Below are 21,209 nucleotides of genomic sequence, written 5' to 3'. Positions count from 1 at the left end.
TGAGCCCAGGCACAAAGACTAGCTTCAAAGCTGCACACAGCCTTTTTGGGGGATGAATAAACAGAGTGGGAATCCAACCCACTTCTGCTTATCTAAATAATGGTCACCAAAAACACATGCTGGGCAGAGATATGCAGTGTATCCTGAGGAAAAAAAGCTTGCAGGAAGCTAGTCCTAAATAGATACAAAATTTCTCTGCTACAAATCCTTATCAGATAATACCACGTTATATCAAACACTAAACCTAGAGAAATTTCTGTATTTTCTGTCCTACAGTCTACAAGTCTTCAGATAACTGGATAATGTGAATAATTTGTTCTCAAAGGCAATTAGCAGCTGACTTAAAAATTGCTCTTGGTGGGGTTCTTTTGTGCTAATGATACCAAAATACTTATTAATCCGTAAGTGAAAAATGAGCATTGCCAACCACAACCTGGTTGTAATGCCAACTGCCACCACCAGTAAATCATTAAATTGGCTTATAATCATGAAGTTGATTTTAAAAAAATGTGTGGAGGGCTTTTTTTTTTTCAATTTGCCATCTATGTTTTGTCTCTAGAGGTCACATATTCTTACTTTTGTTCTTGTCCCTATTAAGAGATTTTGAACAAAGACAATAATGGTTCCAGGAACTGGGACTTTCCGAAAAACATGAAGTATTGGAAAACTGACAGCACTGCAAGTTCTCTGAACTTGCATATTTATTCCAAATTTAAAGATAACAAAAATGTTACGGAAAATGTCCAAAATATACCATCTCACAAGTGCCAAGTGTCGGATAGTTTCCAGTAACTATTACTGCACAGAAATCTGCTTGCTAACAAGCTGGGGAAGAACTTAACACCCTCTTTCGATAGTGCATGGTACTGGTGACTGGCACAGCTACCACTACTGCAGCAATGGGTAATGTGGACAGGGCAAAGGTCATTTTATCCAACTACCATGAAGTGGAAAGTAATCCATCAACCTATCCCTGTCAACGGGTATTGCTGCACCAGCAAAACTACAGAAGATATTATAATAAAGACTAAAACAAGATGACATCTGCCATTGCAATGGATGGAGCTTGAACAATGAATGGTTGGTTTCTTCTTTACAGTCTGGAAAATGGATCATGGAGAAGACCAAATTGAGGGTAGGAATGGATTGTATTGATTTAATTTGTAATTAAGGATCTTCTCACTGGGCCAGTTTAAATCAAGGCTGTTCTTGTTGTTAGCCAAAGCCCATTACAGTAATTGCAGTGAGGTCAAAGGCCATTCAGCTTTTTGGGGTTTGTAGATATGACAGCTACTTCTAATGGCATCTCAGTTAAATTAAAAACAAACACATATTTGGAAAGCGGGAAGCACACCTCACCTGCAGGAGCAGGTCTCTCTTGGGAAGCCCAGCCCATGTGCTGGGGGGCCATTCACCGGGGCTGCAGAGTGGCACTGGGACGGCTTCAGCCATGCCCGGGCTTTGTCTCATACCATATTCTGGTCCCCAAAACGGAAGCCCGGGCAGGTGAAGGGACACAAGTCCCTGAGCAAATGGCAGGCTCAGGTGCCTCCTGCCTAAGGTGTGGGCTTTGGTGCTGACATCTTCCCTACACAAGCATGGGGAGAGCCAAGCATCTAAGAGTAAGGTCCAGCCAGCACCCTGACCAGGTAAATAAATATCTCATCCACATAACAGGGAGTGTCAAAGGATATCTCAAACCCTGCCTCACCTGGACTGAGGCACCTCCCATGAAGAGTAGCAGGTAGCAATGTCCTGGTGAAGGTCCCTAACAGCCCCAGACCCTTCGCCTAGCAGGGCAGGACCTGGTCGACCACTCCCTTGGGCCTCAGCACACACATTAACCTTAAACTGCTTAAGGTGCTGTGGAAGCTGAACCACCAGATTGCGATGGCCTCTGCGTGTGAGTCACTGAGCGACCCCGCCACAGCTGGCGTAGCCCACCTCTAAGTTACACTGCCTGCACCGCTGCGTCTCTAACCTGTCTTGCCTCCCCATTAGCAGAGGAGCAAACCCCTATCTTGCCTCTTATGGAGTCAGATTAAACAGATGAGATATATTTTTTTCACAGTGTGAATTTTCAGACAGTGTAATCACTGACTCGTGTATCTTTTTATTAATTGCTAAAATAACTGTCTCTGGAAGCACTCACCGGAGTTCTGCCTTTAGCAAGGCATTACAGGGCTGTTCCAGAGGCTCAGAGAGAAATCGCACCAGTAAATGCATATTAACTGCCCAGACTATTATGTGGGGCACAATTTACGATCCTATTTGTAAGTGATTTATGCCTTAGGAACAGACTGCAGATTAGTAGCAATGAAGAGAGATAACTCCAGTGCTGTGTCACGCAAATGTGACCTTGACAGAAACAACAGAGTCTGCCTAAATGCAGACATGGGCCTGAAACCAAAAAAGACACTTAGGTGCTTAACCGAGGCTTGGTAGAAGTAAGGCACTTAAGTCTACAACGGTGCGTCTTAAATCCCCTTCCTCCGCTGCTGCCTAGCCCTGAAAGCAACTCAAACTCGGCTGTTTCCACTCCAATGCCCCAGATATCTCGGTTGGCACACCGCCACAGGGCACCGCGGTCATGGTGGCACCGAGGAGGTCGTCGCGTAGCACACCCCCAGCACTGCTGCAGCCCCCAGTGCGGCCGTCACCCCTCGCTCTGTGAGCGCCCTCATTGCACACTTGCTGGAAGAAGCTCCACACAAGTTGCAGAAACGCCCACCACCCTTTGAAAGGAGGCCAGCGAAGGAGGTGACCGCTGGCTCTTCTGCAGCAGCCCAGAGATTATGGTACTCGCCCAGCTTGTCTTGCCATGAGAGCGCTGCTGTGTTGAAAGCGCTCCATCTTTAAGAAAAACATCTGTATTCACTGGGCTAGAGAGAGGGAGATGCCGGTAGGAGACCGGGATGGGAGTCTGCATCCCCTGGTGCAGAGGACGAGGGACTGCACACCCTGCGCGCTCTACCTGTAACGGGGCTATTGCACAGCAAGGCCCAGCACCAGCAGGTATGTTTCCAAAGGGTGAAGCCATGCTCTTTACGGCTTAAACACCTGCTTTCAGAGAGGGCTACAGGCTGGGAGTCCTGAAGAAAGGCAGATACTTAAATCTTGACCTTCTCCATAGATTTTGGCATTACCTCTTTCCTTTAGCATTTCTGTGTTGGCTAGGCTGGTGGTGCTTGCTCAGTGTCCTGGTGTTGGCAAATACCTCCTTGAGTTTCTTCATTTGCTGACTGACTTAAAGCAGTGGATGCAACCACTGGGATCAGGCACCTAGGAACTGGATAGGCATCTATCTTACATCTGAAGTTCACCCCAAGGGAAAGGAAACAGCACAAGCAACTTCCAAAAGGGTTTCAGGTAGATATTAGTACTTCTGCCAGCTCTCCTGGGTTATTGGAGTCTCTATTACAGACTCTACTGCCCAAATTTAACAAGATTTGGTTTAGCCTAGTTTGTAATGCATGTTACTTTTTCCTTTCTCTGATTTAAAAAATACTATAACCACCATATGTTGTTTTCTTGCACACTCCTATTCTCTAGAGCGTCCATCGGTTGTACAATCTCCTTTAAAGCTCCTCTCCAGTGTCACACTTTGCCTCCTCACTGTATTTCCATGTTCGCAGAAATCACCAAACAAACTGTCCTGCTACAGGAGAACTGCACCAAAATAACCAGCAAAAACTCATGCCTTCAATCCTCGATACAAAGTGCTGGACAGCACTTGCAAAGTCCTATACTATGAAATCAAACCACTAAATTCATGGTAGAAAGTTCAAAATATTTTAAAGTTATAATACAACCAAGTGTTAAATACTTGCAGGAGCATACAAGCGTACACGGATATCCTGAAGCAGCTGTACATAAAGGCAACTGAATGTGCCCTCGTGTTTCTCAATGTCACTGTGCTGCTCTCCCCTTCCTTTGCTAAAGAAAGGCAGTCATCATGATACATAGTAAGAACAGCTTCACTCTGAACGATAAATGATGATGCATGACCAGCAGAAGTGATCAAGACATGAAAAAATAATCATGAAAGAAACAAATTACATCTTAAATGAGAGTGAAATGGGAGTACAGGAATAAACCACTTTGCATATTTACATTCAGCTAGAAATTATTATGAACCCTGGGTTATTGTTCATTTGCAACTAATCTTCTGCTTCTTAAACTGGAGCTTCCAGAAGGCAAGTTTCGGGGCCTCGGGCCTTTTTTTTTAAATTAACTTGCATTCCCACTTAGATTTTCGGAGAGTGCATACAGGGCAGGAAACTTGATGCAGAGCACCCAGCGCAAAGCCCGCCATGCAGTCATGCACCACGGAAGAGCTCGGTCATGCCAGACCACCAGGCAAGGTTTTGCAGCATGCAGCCATGGGAGATGTCAAGCTCAAGGCAGGATTGATGCACAAGGTTTCTAACCTCCTTCTCTCTTTCTGATCTTCTAGGTTCCTTCCTAGCCTTTCTCTTCTGGTTTCTCTTATCTTTTTCGTCCTTGTTTTCCTTCACCGGGACAACTTTCTCCTTGACTATTTCTGAGGTGTGTGCTGTATGGATACTCATTGACCATTCAGAGATGGCATTGGGATCCCAGTAAGAGTTGTCAGTATTGGCAGGGAGAAGGAAGGAGTTAGCTCCCGGGGTGGCGTACTCTACAGAGCTGGACTCCACCGGTTGAAATTCATAATAATCCCACTCCAGGCCACTGGAGGTCATTCTTCAACTAATTCTTACGGCTCTTACTGTGTTTTAAAGAATGTATCTGTAGAACATGAAGTGAGTGTTTTAATCTCTCCACAACATTTAGCAACTTTTAAGTTTCTGCTTATCATGTGGCAGATGAAAAGTTCGTCTCACATTTGTTCATTAGCTAAAGAGAGTCAACTCCAAAATCAGATGTGTTTAGGTTTCTCTTGTTATTTAGAAAAATAAAATATAGGTCATTTTTTTAGAACCTAGAAATTTTTTGTGTTATCACAACAATGCCACAGACAAAAATTAACTAAGTAATTTACTTTTCAATTAAATATGATGCTCCCCAATCTCATGAGCGATTTCATCTCTGAACCTAAATCTGTATTCCTGAAAAACAGCAATGAAACGTACAGATGTTAATCAACACTTGAAACTAAGACACCTTCACTGCCAAATAAGCACACAGTAAAAGTGACCGAAGGCATAATCAATAGATTGCAACTAAAAGAGAACAAGAACGTATTCTGTGGGGCATAAATAAAGTGTAAAAATGAATTATACAAGGAGAAACCATAAATAAAGAACCTTGTTTGAAAACCTATGTAAAAGGAAAGCAGAAATATTTTAGTTAATACCTTTCACAAGCAAAAATCTTCACTTGAAGTTTTAGCCTTCCTCCTCCTCTGAGACAAATCCAAACACACCCTCTGAGACTCGGCAACTCCTGAGGCTCCCCCAACCAAATTACTAGTACTAAATACAGAGCTAAAATCAAAATACATTTTAAAGAAACAGCATCTGTGAATCATGCATGCATCTATTCTGTTCAGATTAGTCACCACATTCAGAAGCAGTATCCAGTTGTCGTGAACAAAGCCCCTGAAAAGCTTGCAAGGCACGTGAAATAGGTCTTTTATGAGCTGAGTATTTCTACAGTGCAAGACTCTTTGCTAAACTGCAATGATGCTAAACACTGATCTACTTTTTTTCCATTATGGTTATCACATTTACATATAAACAGCCTAGATTTTATTCCCAGAGGATTAAAAAAATCCAGACTTACTCAAAAAACAATTTTCACAGAAACCCAATTTGACCAAATCAGTGAAATTTCTTGCATTCTTAGAGCAGCAACTCACTTTTCTCAGGAAAACTGACTGTACTTGTAAAGTACCTGCAATTTTGTCTTAAATACCTGATGAATCATTTCTGCTGGGAGAAGTCGAACAACATACTCAGGATACATCTGAATAAACTAATACTCCCATTACACTTGCAAATCTGCTCCATTTCACAGATGGGCACAGGGAAAGAATAAAGAGTGCAGGAAGCAAAGTTTCTTCCTAGAAAAACAAGTTTCCCAGTAGAAAGCTGGCTGCACCAGTACCCCAGTCCTAAACTCGTCAGACAGACTGCTCACGTCTCACAGGGAAGCAGCTACTCATGCGGAGAAGGAAACCAGTTTTCCAATTTCTATAGATATTTAAGAGTCTCTAGATGCAAACAAATGCCTAAGGGGATTTTTGAAAGGCACCCAGACATTTCCAGTGTCCTTTTAATAGTCATACAGCTGCCTCTACTAACCACCTTTGGACCTCTAGGTCCTTTGAAGAATCTACACCTTATTTATTACAGGGGGAACAAAAGCAACCCTTCCTCAAACTTGTTCCAGCGTGCTATCAGAAGCTAGCAATGAATCTGAAGAAGTCATGGTTATTCAACTGCTGTTGGACATTTCAGCCTACACCTTTGTTCATCAGAGTGAGGTAACTAAAACCACGTTACCGGTCACTCCAATGTGCCTTAAAGCCTGGTCCAAGATTAGAACTGTTCTTATGGAAAAACGAGGAATACCAATAACTTACATATTTTACCGAATGAAAACAAACTACCATTCAATTCAAAGCTGGTTTCGTTGTGCTGATGCTTCACCACACGACAGCCTCACAGATGCAACCACCCCACATCAAGCACGGCTGCCAGCGGGACGATTTCCCTGCAATGCCACGGAGCGCTCCGGGCAGCCGCTCGATACTCTATACGCTGTGGCATGCATCTACACAAAAAGCATCTCTCACTTCAGGCAAACACCGCAATGGATCGTGTCCCCTACCTGACACCCTCCAGTGGGTTCCTATGTGGTACAACAAGCTCTTACTTCATTTCTACACCAAAAGGCAGACGGTGACTCTCACTGCTACTCAGACCAGCCTGGCGCAACCAGAGCTCTTATAAAGAGCTCTTGAGCACGAGGACCAAGCTATTCATTGAAAACCACCACATTTTACTTTGTCTCCCATGCAGTTTTGCGTCTCCAAATTAGAAAATACAGAGACAGATTTTGTTTTCATTTAATCCTACTTCAAAGAAGTGAAGGTCTACTCTTATTTGCAAATTACCTTTTCCCCTCCACCCCAAGCAAGAAGGTTGTATCTACTTACGTCATCCTGAATATCCAGGTCACAGCCTGCCTTCAACAAAACCTGGACAACATGGAGATGACCCTTGTGGGCAGCAAGATGCAGGGGGGTCCGGCCATGCTATGAATGAGAAGAAAATAGTAATACCTTAAGGTGAATTTTTATGCATGGTTGTTGATCAGAATTTTATCCTCTTTTCCTCGTTCTTCTGTTCATACTTCTCTCTCTGAAGCCTGCAATAGCAGCAATTGGCATATATTAGTGTATCAAAGGCTTTACCTCAGTTTTGTGTATGCTGAAAACTCCTCCTCCCCCTTCTGCAACATTTCAGTTTATCCCAATGATACTCTACAAAAGGGATATTATATTCACGTAAGGATACTTCCTTACAAATTCAGATCCGGCTTTGTGTCCGTGCCTAAAAAGAAATCATGACCCTTTTGTTTCTGTCCCTGTGGAGCACAGAACCGTCAACCGCTTTCAGTTCCAGTCTGTACAACAAAGTTGCAATAGTGGGCTAATTCATATATTGTAATAGGTACCATCTTTGCGATAGAAATAAGAATTACTGGACTGTTATGCATGATGGACGCTCCCCTTAAAAGGAATGGAAGAGTTGTAGTCACTCCAAGTGACTTCATGTATATGACAACCAACCTCATTTTGCCAAAGATCTGTCAGGTTTTTTTATACAATACTTATTTTTAAACATTACCAAGCTCTAATCCACATGAAAGTAAGAGTTTAAAATAGTCATGAGTAATTCAATCTATAGTGTAATCATGGACAGTACCCTAATAAACAGAAGGACAGAAAAGCTTTAATTAGTGAGATGGATACATGATCTACGGTTTTAGGAGGAAAAAAAAAACAATTGAAATTTGACAGTAAAATCTTTTTTTTTTTAATAGAATCTCCCCAATGAACAGGTTCCAAAAATCTAAGTGAAATTACAAGAGGAAAACAATATTATTGTAACTGAGCCCCGCTTGATCGTCCTTTGGCAGAATTTAAAATGAAACATTTCAGGAAAAGGGGAATAGGCTGCTTCTCCTACAAGAGGCCTAAGAATCAATGTGAAAAGAGGCTCAAAGAGGGAAGAGATTGTAAGAGGCAGTCTGGACAACAGAGAACTACAACAAGCGATTCCCTAAAAATTTAACCCATACAACCTGAAAAAGAAAACTCATAAGGGAGAATCAAGTATTAACTCCCGCTCTGGGAAGTATATATATGTGTGTGTGTGTGTGTGTATGTGTGTATCTGCATAAAATCTCAAAGCATCAATATGAAAGGCAAGTGAAACACCTTAAGAACTGTTAAACAGCAACACTCTAAAACTATTAATTGCAAATTTTATTTCATTGCAATTAAGAAAACAGGATTCCAGCCATTGGTAAAATCATAGAGTATCTTCACAAAGAATCCCGTTTTCTCCACCAGGCATTTTATGAGATAAAGAAGAGTTCCTCTTCACATATATCTGTTATATATCTATTTCTTCATTACTGCTGCTGTGATTGTCTATTTTTCCACGCAAAGATTTACCCTGCAAAGGAAGATAAAGGGCCCTAATACATCAGCTACAGAAAGAGCAAACACCTCAAGAGCTGGCTGGCTACTAGTGGCCTGAAGTAAGCAGAAGGCAACAATCAGCTTTTGAGGTTTTAAGCAACTTCTCCAGTGGGAAAGCTACTTCAAGTAAATAAAAAACCAAGCTCAAGACAGGATTGTTTTCACACAGCAAATCCCATACCCGCATAGCTGTTAAAGCCTCAGGAATTCAGCCTCTTCAGAGCAAAAAGGAAAGCCAGCGTTGAAATCCGCAGAATGGCTGGGGACAAGATGTCCGTGTCATTACTGACTAGTTGTGCCCTGCTTTGAAAACATTAAAAGTTGATTAACTATACTACATTAGTAGCCAGACCTAAGAGAAAAGTCCTCACCCACGCTGACACGTGGGTCTCTCAAAACCCAAACGTTGTCTCCTGTTAGGCAGCAGCAGCTTGTTCCCATGTGGGAAACGTCCATTCCTGCCCTGCTGAAGGCGTGGGAAGGGCTCGCTTTCGGCTGTCACAACTGCCCCCCGGCGCCATCCAGCCTGCTGCTTGGGCGCTTCTCACTCGACGTGGCCACAGGTCCCTAAACGCCTGCCCCTATGGCGAAGGGCACCAAGCTGCACCGAGCACGCTTCCTTCTCCATCAGCCTGGAGGAGAGCCAGGGCTATGTCGCTGTTCCAGGTAACCCAATCGCAGGAGGCATAAAAGTCTCCAGGCAACACAGGGCGGGGGGGGGGCGGGGGGAAGAAAGGAAAAAAAGAAAAAAAAAGAAGAAGCCAGATTGACAAATCATTCCCAGCTATAAACAATATGTTTGGATTACGAATATGTGCCCCAGCATGTTCAGGTTTACGGCTTCTGACTTTCTACATTACTTAATGGCAATAAGTAAATCACCTAATCCAGGCATCTCACTTCCCGGCAGGTTACTAATACATCATGAAAACAATTTATTGCAATCTGTGCATGGAGCAGAAAAAATCCCAAACAAACCCAACTTGAAGCCAGCTCATGTACTTTAAAAGGAAAACAGCGTCAACTACATGAATACATCCCAGCAGGGAAACTTTCTGATAAGATAACCATCTCTAACCACTGAAAAAATGCTGAGGTGCAGCCAAAGGTACTGTGTTAAAAATAAACTATGAAAGCAGAGAATGAGTTTATTTCAATAGGAGGGACATGTTTTCCCAACCCAACACACCTTCCTAGGCAATTGCCACACAGAGCGTGCCTGGTGGCAGGGCACAAGCACAAGAAAAGGTTGCAAAACCATAGAAGATCCAGACCACACGACCTTCACCTGCCTGTTCAGTGCCTTAAGGCACATTAAAGTAAAGCCGCCCCAGGGAACGGGCTTATCTGGAGGAGGCTGCCCTCGCCCCGGAGAGCACCAAGTTCTCCTGTCACTGGGACCAACCCATCCCCCGTTCCCGATAGCTGGGCAGCCTCCCTGTGCTCATGGGCAGCCACAGGAGATGGATGCTGGAGGAGGAGAGGGCACTTGCGGGGCCAGGGAGAGCTGCGAGCAATGGTTGCCTGGCTGTTCCTGTCACTCAGCGAACAGAGATTCACGTTAACTGTGCATTTTCCCTGTCATCATCCCCAAACGCTCAAAAACTTCAGCCAGGTCCCCAAAACTCAGGTTTTTGTTTAAAAAAAAAATTTTAAAAATTGAGGTATGGAAACAGAAGACTAGAGGATTATTTTTATTCCAGAGGGTTTGTGTGTTTCGAGATTCTCTATTCAAAAACGCAGATTCAGAGGCATCCCACCTATTGGAGACCCCCAGAGAGAGAGACCTTCAGAGACCAGAGCTACTGCATACATGCAGTCCTTGAGCTCTTCCCACTATAAGGGGACACTATAAAGGAAAACTATGACCCTACCTAGGATGGGAGAGTGGGAAGGAGGATCAATTCCAGCACATTACGCTGATGAGAGGCTCAGGCTTTTGGAAGAGCACCTCAAGATTAATCATAACCCTGCAAGAACTGGCAATGCCAGATTTTCTTTTTCTTCCCAGTAACATCAAAATGAGAGCAGAGATGGGCGGTACAGCTGGACAGTGTTCCAGTACAGGCAATGCAAACACTGGAAAAATACTCCCACCCACCTCCCCATGCAAACATACACATATATACACAGGTATGTATGTACATATGTACGCACACACCAATCCAGAACAAACTATGAGGGAGAGACAAGGCGATTTGAGTGCCCTTCATGCTGTGACGACAAACTTAGAGCATCGCAATCTTTGGAGAGAAACTTTCAACAGGTCTGTGCCATGGTGGGAAGCCTCAGCAGCGACAGCCAGAGCTGCTCTTGCCTGCCTTTGATCATCTCCTTCATGCCTGCAAGTCAAACCAACAGCCCTTTACACCAGCTGTGAAAGAGACTGCTGATGGGCTAATAGAACTCTCCTTTTTTTTAACAAAATTTTTCTCTCACAACAATGCATCTTACCCAAAGTATCTAGGAGGAAGAGGGAGGAAGGCAGACAAATTTTCCTCTGCATGTCTCCTCCATAAAGACATTTCACACTCACCATTGCAGCACCAAAGAGGTGACTTACCTAAATATACGCATGGGTCCTAGTGGCAGAGGAAACATATACAAACAGGAGTGTCTCCTATAGATGCTCATTGCAAGCAGACAACACTAAAACAAGAGACTCCTTAAAATGCAGATTACTGACTTAAAAGCTTGTGAGCCTTTCCAAATATGAACTGTAACGGTTTGGGGGTTATTACAGAAATACAAATGAGACTGCTACAATTTGGGATTAATGAACCAATAAAGCAGTCATTCATATAAAAAATACGCAATTTGGACTTCTATTCAAATGTAAATAATTGTTTCAGCAGGCAACAAATCATACAAACCCTCCCGTGTCACGGGCTTATTGACAAAATAAATGGGACCTACTGCACTAAGGCTGCAGCTTCCAACAACCGTGACACACTGCGATAGCTATGGGGTGTATCAGGTTGCAGCCAAGCACAGTTAACAGCCACATGAATTTCAGCAGTAAAATGCAAGGGTAGGGCTTTTGTTTGTATTTAATCTGTATTCTAACTTCCAGATGCCACTGGCTGCTGTCGATACATACGGTTTAAAAGCAGAATTTTCTTAGAGCAGCCGCAACCAAATCCATACAGGGGGGTCTTAGCACCACAAGCCACATGATCTTTCCTTGTGTTTATACGTTTGTAGATACTTTTATGCAAGTACATTCAGTTCTCCATCTCACCCTGCTCTTGTGCTGCACAAGGACTGTTATTTATTCATCCATTCTGCACTTACACAAAAACATGCCTATCCACGCTTTATTAGAAAGCTTGATAACAACAACCAAGTCTTGTCACATTGTTCACACTGATGATTTTTTAGACTGTTCTCCATGAACAAACTGCTCGCTCAAGTCAGCAGAAAGTTTCTCATTGACCTCAACAGGCATTCAGCAAGTCCCTAAATGTTTGCTATTCCCCTTTCATTTATTTTTATTTATTGTTTAAAACAGACACATGGTCACAAGTAGTTTTTCAAACTGAAGGAGCACAAAAATGTGAAAGCACCAAAATATATCTTTTTTTGTTTCTGTCTTAACTTAAAAAGGAAGAAAAAAAAAGGTTGTTTTAAAGAACTCAACACGCTCTGAAGTTGAAATTCTGATGACAAGACTACAAGTACCCCAGCATTATGAAAGTGTTGCCATATGGCAGGTTCGTAATAGGACTAGTTCAAAAATTAAATCAAACACACAAACAGAATTAGTGAATCAAAACAGAAGCACTACCTTTTTCATTTCTATGTTTTTTTCTGAATTATCATCGCTTCTCTGCAGAATTCAATTTTATAGTTATAATCTTAATGGTACGCTCTGCAGAAAAGCTATATTCTGCTTCCCTTTGAAAAAAATATTCATAAAACCCATGGCACTATATAAATTACATTAAAACTGCCTGTACTACCTTATGACTTCCTCTGGCAATCTTTTTCACGTTGAACAGGGAAGCAGCACGCTCCTTTGCGGGTGCTTGCTAATACACAGCTTTTTCTGGCCCTGTTAATTCTCACTATTGAATGCTAAACCCTGAGCTGCAACGCCCCAGTGAAACCCAACACCCAGTAACGCTTTGTTTTGGGGAGCTGTAATGCAGATGTCTAGACCTGGAAATTCCATCTCCAGGCATGGAGCAAGCCCACGTTACGGGATGCCGTTCCCCCCGAAGTGCCTCGTTTCAGCCAGGCATCCTCGGGATACACCAGAAGTTGATGCCTGGAAGGTGAAATCCCTCTTCTCTCCATCCTCCAGGCACCATTCTGGGGACAAGATTAAGAAAAGAGCCAACCTGGTCTGATAATGTCACTACTATCGTTCCTCCCAGCCCACTCCTAGTGGCTCTCAGCCCTTTCCCTAACCTATCTCAACTCAGAAAATCCAAAGAAAAATAACCCAGGAAAAGGAAAACAACATCCTAGAAGGACAGCAAGGCAGAGTAGCTCAGCAAAAGTCCCAGCAGTTTAATGTTGAAGATGCAGCTATCAGTAACTTTACTGAAAGAAAGCTCTACTACAAAAGGACTGAAAGATGGGACCAGCTTTCTTGCTTGAAAGAAAAGACTTAATTATACCAGGCTCAGTTCTTAATTTTCCAGCGTTTGCAGCATATTCACCAAAATACTGTATAAAGGCACCTGCTTGTTGGATCAGCCAATTTGTATGATCAGTTGTTCAGGGCATTTTTTGCCCTTTTCATAAAAAAAACAGCTATAAATTTCACATCTGTAAAGAATGTCAGACAAAAAGGCACAAAAATGGAAATCATCTCTTTGTCCTATGAGGCAGAGCAGGAACAGACCACCCTGGTCAACCATGAAGCCTCACACGCTGAGAACCAAACCGTCTGTTGGTGGCAGAGATCCCAGCACCAGGATGAGCGCTTGATGTATGTGCAATGCAGGGCCACCAGCCCTCTCCCACTCTGGGCTCCCTGGTGTCAGATCGTCAACAGCGCTGTGACCTGCTGGCCATCAGCTCTTCTTTACCTATTTTAAAAGGCCCCAAATCTGGAAAGAGCCCCAGTGTCCCTCACTGGAGTCAGGGAAGATGCTGGAGTGTACACTTCCATATTGACTTCACCTGCACAGCTGCCTTGCTAGCAACGTTGTCAAAATGAAACAAGTGCATCCCTGAGGAAACACTGAAGTGAGCTCTGGAAACACTGGTTCTCCACTGAATTTTGATTTTTTCATACTATTCTTCTTCTGAAATCATATAGTTAGAGGTGACAAAAATGAAATACTATTTTGCAGCTGAATTGTTGTTTACTGAAGCAGCGATTAACCACATTATATGACCTTCTCTATATATGATAAAAATAGAACTGGACGACCTTGCCAGCTATCCAGCATTTAATGGTATTTGGTTTGTTACAGAAAATATGCTTCATTTTTCTTAAGCTATGCTCAATTAATTCAGTTTGAATAAAGAACTCTCTAGCATTTAGCTCTAGATCCTGGTCACTTCAAGCTGTGGCTCTGCATGGTGTTTCTCCACAAGAATTGGTCTACGCTTACAGATGCGTATCAGAAATAAATTTTAAGCCTAAAGTGGTGTGGGGACTTGTTCCCTCCCTCCAAAGAGCTTTGTCTCTGCATGTCTTCTTCCAATAAAACTCTGATAGAATTCAGCAGGAATTTTGGCTGAGAAGTACAACCCCCCCCTTTTTTTTTTCTCCGTTTGGAGCAAATCCCTAGAATTTAACATTAATTCAACAGAACAAACTGAAGACTTTGAATAAAAGCAGAAGACATATAGGTATAACAGAACCAAGGCATGCATATGAATAAATTTATTTTTATGCTTCATTTGCAACGAGTTTTATCTTGGGGAGGGGAGAGGGCTCCGGGTTTCAATTTATCTGAAAGCTTGATCAATAATTCTCCGCTACAACAAGCATGCCATCTATTTCCATCCTAAAATTAACAACCCCTATCCTAAAAGTAGTTGTCGTTTTGCGCCTCTTCTGCTTTTTGAAAGACTGCACAAGAACCTGGCTCTCTGATGGCTAAAAAATCCCTTCAAATTTCCAGTTTAAGTATACTTGAGACTAATTTATATGTGCTTGCTCCTGTGACATCCTTGTCCTTGACTTTAAATGGCTCTTTCTCCTTCCAGCCTTTGTGTGTCATCAGATTAGCAAGCCAAGCTCTTCCAGGGTATGTTTATACAGCCTTTCACAGGCAAATATGCACATGCTCTCCCTATGCAGCTAGCTGGCTGGGTGAGAGCCAGATGCACGCTGGATGCTGTGCAGACCTGGATAGGACATTACTGAGCCTGAACTGATGGGCTCTGATGAGGGCAGCAGCTTGGTCTCATGCCTCTTGGTTCACATTAAGCTCACCTCTATCTGGCTCACAGCACGGGAGGAATAAGTGCGTGAGCACCCCCAAAATACTCCATGCACGTAGTCTCGGCCGCTTCCTCTGAGAGCCTCTCCACTCCTCTGTGCACTCCTCCACAGTCTTGCCGATCTGACTTCATCTCTTCTGAGCAGGGCTTGTCACTGGGCTACCCAAGTACCTCGTCTGTGCTGTCTGCTGACGTGCCAGGATGCATCCAGAATGACAAGAGGGATAGCTTTTGTCATTCCCCCGCCCTGGGCTCCATGGGGATGACCTACAACCTCTAGAAAATAGCTGCAATCCCATAGTGCCAGGTCAGCTACAGGGATGGCCTCAGAGCTCACCAGCAAGCACGGCTTTCCAACACCAACGCTCTGCACCTGGGCGCTGTTTTGCCGCCCAGAGAGCTTTGCTTTGATTTTCCATACAAGGACTGAACAACAAAGCAAGTGCAAGAAGCAGGAAACCACCTATATCGTATAGGAAAGAAAAACTTGTCAACTCTAGCAAATCTGCATTTTATCAAATTAACCTGATTTTGTGTTTGCAAGTCAGATCTGCACAATTTGCTTCTTATTGTCATTAACAGAAGGAGCTGATAATTCCATAATACACAACCTTAACAATGAAAAAGTGTCAATTTTGCATTTGAATTGTAGATTATGGCAACTAATTCCATGAAACAGTTAAATCAGTTAAATAATCAGTGTCATGATTATTCTGGCAACCATTACAAAGGACACCACATTTTATATTCAAACAGTGTGGAAGCTGGATTTGAAATTACATTCATGCACAAATTTATACAAAGCATGGCATCCTTTCAAGCGTTTATGTATTTTCAGGTAGGTCCCTCAGCAGTCTCAAAGCTCATGATCTTAAAAAAAAACCCAACCACAAAACCCTGAGCTACCATTCAGACATCTGTAAGTCAGTATTTCCTGATCTATTACTGACTACCTTTAATAGCTGTTCATCAGCTACAGAGCTGCTTGGACAACAGAGCCAAACAGGGATCTTTATGGGACCATTCGTGTTTATTACATCTGTGCTTTGAATCTAGCCAACAAGAGGCCACTTAGTTTTGGCAAACAAAACTTACAAACACCGGTTTTCTTTGGATCACTCCAGCTTTCCAAATAAATACTATCTACAACTCAAACACTGCAAAGGGATTGAAAACAACTGTCACTGACAGATAAAAAGAGGAAAAGACATTACTTATCAAATGTACTCACATTTGCTTTCTATCTGTAAATATTAGCTCCCATACATATACAATGTTCAAAACCAATATGGAAATACAAATAAAACTAGATACGATGGAGAACAATAGTTTATCAAAACAGGACGTCCCAAATTTTATGTTACAGCTCTAAAGATCTAACTTACCTAATTCTTTTTAAGGTTTTTTGCTGATCAAACCACTGCAACAGCCACTCGTCTCATCTTTTATATGCTAGTATTATTTATAACATGTTGAGAGTTAGGAATAGGTGAATATCGGTTTGAACTCTCTTAACATCTAAGCAGAAATCCTTTGATGCTGACCTTATCTCGAAGGCACAGGGAACACAGTTTGCAACCCCCAAGTTTGGAACTGACTGGGGACTACATGGCACAAATCAATGAAGATGTCAGGTACAAGTGAGGCTGCTGAACCAAAAGACTTCACTGGCAAGAAACGCTTTCTGTGTACGTTTACCCTACCGCAACAGGTGGCTTTCCCCCATCCCCTCACCCAGAAAGACGGGCGCTCTGAACTGCCTTCCCTCGACAGTGATGAATCGCTCCATTCATCAGTTCGCAGTGTTCAAAAGTCAATGCACGCTTTGAAAAACGTCGCTGTCCCTCCGCTGACACACTACGTTTCTAACGACTCGGCGTTCACCGCAGCTGTGTCCACTGGGAAGCGTATAAATACAGGACATGCACTATACTGTAAATTCACATGAGCTATTAAGTATAAACTTTAAGGAAATCTAAACACTAACCTCAGTCACATTCAGAATGGTAAAGCTACGAGGGCATTTTCACAGACAATGATCTAGGAGTTATGTTAGTTCCCAGGGATTTCGCAAAGCGTTTTTCTCTTGTTACCTTGGTAACCGCTACCTTGGCACCCTTGTTGATAAGCTGCACCACATTCTCCACTTGGCCTTTGTAGGCGGCTACGAGCAGGCGTTCTGAAAGCACGGCGACCACATCCTGCTGGCTCATGAATTAGGAGAGAAAGGTTTTCAGGTTTCTTCGGTCCAAAAACAAAGGTTTGGGATCGGTTCAAGCAGCATGCAGGCAGGCGAGGAAGGACCCCAGCTCCCTGGACGGTGACGTTATTGCTATGCCATCCTCTGGACCTGTGGATCAGAAAACAACACTGCCGTCAGCGAGGTTTCAGAGACGGAAGCACTGCAGCAGCTCCTCCCCGCGTGTTCGTCTTCGCATCGCTTTGGGAGGGGGTCACAAAAAACCCTTGGAGCCTCCTGAAGACATTGCACTTCTGTTGCAGTGCAGAGGGATGTAGACAGTAGCATATTTTCAATGTGCCCTCATTCCCCTAGTTTGGGACAAAAATCCTTAAACTTTCTGAGAGCTTAACTCTCTTTTGGCCTAACCTGTATTTGTGTGGCCCCCTTTCACTCTCTCCTTCCCCCCAGGTTTCCCAGACTTTAATTAGCCAAGGATGGGTTAACTACCTCCACTGCTAATAGTAGCTCAGCCTGCGTTGGCCAACGGAACAAGAATAGGTTATAATTACTGGCTGCTGATATAAATATACAAACCTCTGCCCTGGAAGGACTGAGTGCTGTCAGCAATTAAAGGCAGCTGACTGTTCCCTCACAAGTATAAAATGCTTCACAGCCTCCCCCAAACCATCCCAAGGACACCTCTGGGAGGGATCACAACCTGCAACTGGGAAATACTCATCTTTGCTGTCAGCAAGAAATGATGTTCCCCCCGCAGTGCTGACATCACGCCACACTGACCCCAGAAACAATTCAGGTTTAGCACTCATCATGCAAACTTGTGAGCATGATGTTCTTCCCGGGCTCCACTGACCCGTCCAATTAGCCATCGGAGCTGAAAAGAGATTTCTGACATAATTCCAGAAAATGTATCCGCAGATCACTTTGCGCTGTAGGATCCAGAGCCTGCCCAGTTTGGGAGGATTTCAGCTTTACCTGTGCTTTTCACACTTTGGTATTTAATTGTTTCAGTACAGGAAAAACACCTTCAAGATAGCCAGTGTGTATACAGATGATTTATCTTTCTCTCTCTCTTGAAATACCACTGCACTGCTCCTTATCACCTACCAGTATTACAGCCTTTGCATAGTCTAAGGGTAATTGGTACAGGGACTAGATGATCTTGGAGATTGATAGTGGAATACAATGTCTTTCACTCTTATGTTATCCCTTTGCATCCATCTCAAAACAGCAATAACTAAAACCTATTACTGCCTAACGGCTTTGCTGCCCCCCTAAATTGATTTGTTTGTCTCGGTTTAGCTGATAGTACAAAACCCTCCCCATCATAATCCCACCACTCAGAGTACTGATGTTTTTGCTAACAGCTTCAGCAGGTAGATCATCACCAGAACAGCAGAAAAGATTTCATTTCCATCCTCATACCAGGAAGACGCTCCCAGCAACAAGGAAAAAATGCATGGGTTGTTGTGGCACATGAACTCCCCATCTTCTAAATACTGAGGGCGAGACCTTTTAATGAACATCACTCCAATGTTATAAGATCGTACCCACCAGTACACTTCTGCAACAAAAAGGTGCTGTAGCCCTGCTTAATGGAATGGTTAATAGGGTACCGTGATCCTCTGTGTCACTAACGTGGTATCCAAAGTCCTTGGACCCTGCAGGATCACTGATCTACACTAAACATTTTTAATCACAAGCTCATGTATATTAAAACCATGTTGGTTCATTTGCTGTAGTAGAAGATCCTTCCAGAATTTAATTTGCACTCCTATGGTAATTTGTATTAATGAATCTTAAGATGCTTTATGAGCATTAATACTTTTAACACCCTTTGAGGTGAGTATTATGCTCAAGAATATCACATGCATTTTAGAAAAGGGCCCTTTAAAGCACAGGAAAGTTCCTGGTTTCTCCAAAATTAATAGAAAAGTTATGTCAAAGCTAGAAAATAACTCCAGATAATTGACTTTTGATTTCTAAGTATAAGCATTAGGCAATACTACCTCCAGGTAAAAGATTCAGGTTAGCTTTTCTTTACCATCCTCTTGCTTTCTAGGTGTGAAATTGTTTGGAGCAACATGGAAATAGCTGCACATTTATTCAGGGAAACAAGACAAAAACTTTCTGGGTCTCAAAAGCAGCACAAGAATGGACGTCAGAGAAGCAGTGCTGCACCCTGTGCCACTGGACTGGTCTCACCCACCCCCTCAATGTGACGGACACAGTTTGGACACCCTAGTAACACGGAAAAGATGGAATTAAGAAGAAAAAAACCCTCGTTTCCTTCACCAGCACTGTACACATCATACCCTGCCCTTCCAGCACAGTGATGTGCCCAGTATAGTACAAACCACATAAAAAAGCCAAGAAATACAGATGGCCTACACTTAATAATTTAGTCTGTGAAAAACAACCCAAGTTTCAATCTCACCTCCCTAAGTATTTGCTTTCCAGTGACACATGTTACCGAAGCAAGCTGAACCCCTGAGCCCAGCCGCCCTGCTCCAAACACCCCCCTGACCCTCCCATCACATCCCAAAGCAGCATCGCCGTAACTCAGGAGCGCTTCCCACTCCTTCCCTCTGGGACCGGCACACAGTGCAGGGCAAGCCTTACAACAGGGATCTTTCTCCGCGAGTTTTTCAGGAAGTGAGGTGGTTTGTTTCTGTGTCATTCCTTGCGTGTGCAGCGGTGGTTTCCAGATGAACTATACCATCACTTGTTTGTCCCCATCCTTACATCTAACCTGGCTGCCCATACGCTGGATGGAGTCATGCACAATAAACTGACAACTCTGTGCATCTTAAAACATCTGTGGTCACACCCTGTTCGGTTTTCTTACCCCTTAAATTCAAAAGAAAGCAGTAACATCATTGACACTGAGAGATTTTCATATTCACTGCAAAAAGCTCAATGCAAACATTTTCCTGACACACTGACATTTCTGAGCAAATGCACAGAAACTGTGGATGCTCGATCTTAGCCACACCACTAGAAACATACACTAACACTTCAAATGACTTGCAACAGTGCAAAGTTTAGTTCTGCCATGGAGAAGTCTGGTGAACAGGTACGTACCTACGCAAGGTAAACGCTGGAAATCGTACTCACTTCCTAGTCTGATTATTCTCCCTTTCTCTCGCTGCCTTCCCATTACTGCAGTACGTTCCCCCCGGAGATCATGAGCTTCCTCAGCCTGCCATGCCCTGCCACGCTGGAGTGACAGACTGCGACGGCACCACTGTTATCAGGTAGTTTGCCTTCTTGCCTCTTCCACCGCTTGGATCACGTATAAAAGCATAGCAAGGAGTTGACTCAGCTATCGGTCTTTTACGGATGTCTCTCATGTTGTCCACGGCAGTTGTCGGTCCCCTTTCCTGAAGGGCAGTCACGTTACAAGCCTGGCTCCTGCTCCGGGCTGTTTCGCAGACGGCTGCTCACACAACAGGTCACATTCCCCACGCCGGCTGCTTTACATCTCCTCAGTTGGGATTATTTGCAACTCAGAAAAGTGCTTCTGATTAGGACAGGAAGCCCAGAGAACTGAAAGACCAACTTTCCTTTTCTCCTGAGCTGGTAGGAAAAGGCGATGGGTGACCAGTGGGAGTGGGAGGGGGAACAACCTTCTCATTCCCCTCCCAAGGGACCCTTCCCCAGCGCAGCGACTCAATGGGCTGTGGCATCGCTCCCCGCCAGCTTTAACCCTCTACATGCCTCAGACACACACAGCATCTTTCCTTGAACATGTCTGCACCCGCAGAAGGAGGAGGAAGGTACCAGATGCCCAAGGACTACAATTAAAAGCTCGACTGCCCCTTTCACACCCAGATGGTGCAAAATGAACCCGACAACACGATTACAGGCGCTGCATCGCATCCCTGCTTCCAGCACCTGCTG

The 21,209-nt window shown here is 43.6% G+C and overlaps 1 protein-coding gene across 1 annotated transcript in view; it reads right to left on the bottom strand.

Annotated features, from left to right (window-relative positions):
* ANKRD6 (ankyrin repeat domain 6) overlaps positions 1 to 17,450 on the bottom strand; it is a 39,643-nt gene extending 22,193 nt beyond the window's left edge. The window contains exons 1-2 of the mRNA XM_075145477.1: positions 17,200 to 17,450; positions 7,145 to 7,243 (exon numbers count right to left, since the gene is read on the bottom strand). Of these exons, the coding sequence (XP_075001578.1) occupies positions 7,145 to 7,243; positions 17,200 to 17,319 (219 nt within the window). The 5' untranslated portion in view covers positions 17,320 to 17,450. The remainder of the gene's footprint in view (positions 1 to 7,144; positions 7,244 to 17,199) is intronic.
* Between the last annotated feature and the right edge of the window lie 3,759 nt (positions 17,451 to 21,209).

Source organism: Calonectris borealis, chromosome 3 (genome assembly GCF_964195595.1).
Source record: "Calonectris borealis chromosome 3, bCalBor7.hap1.2, whole genome shotgun sequence".
Lineage (NCBI taxonomy): Eukaryota > Metazoa > Chordata > Aves > Procellariiformes > Procellariidae > Calonectris > Calonectris borealis.
Note: the sequence above shows the minus strand (reverse complement) of the source record. Positions and strands in the feature narration are given on the sequence as shown.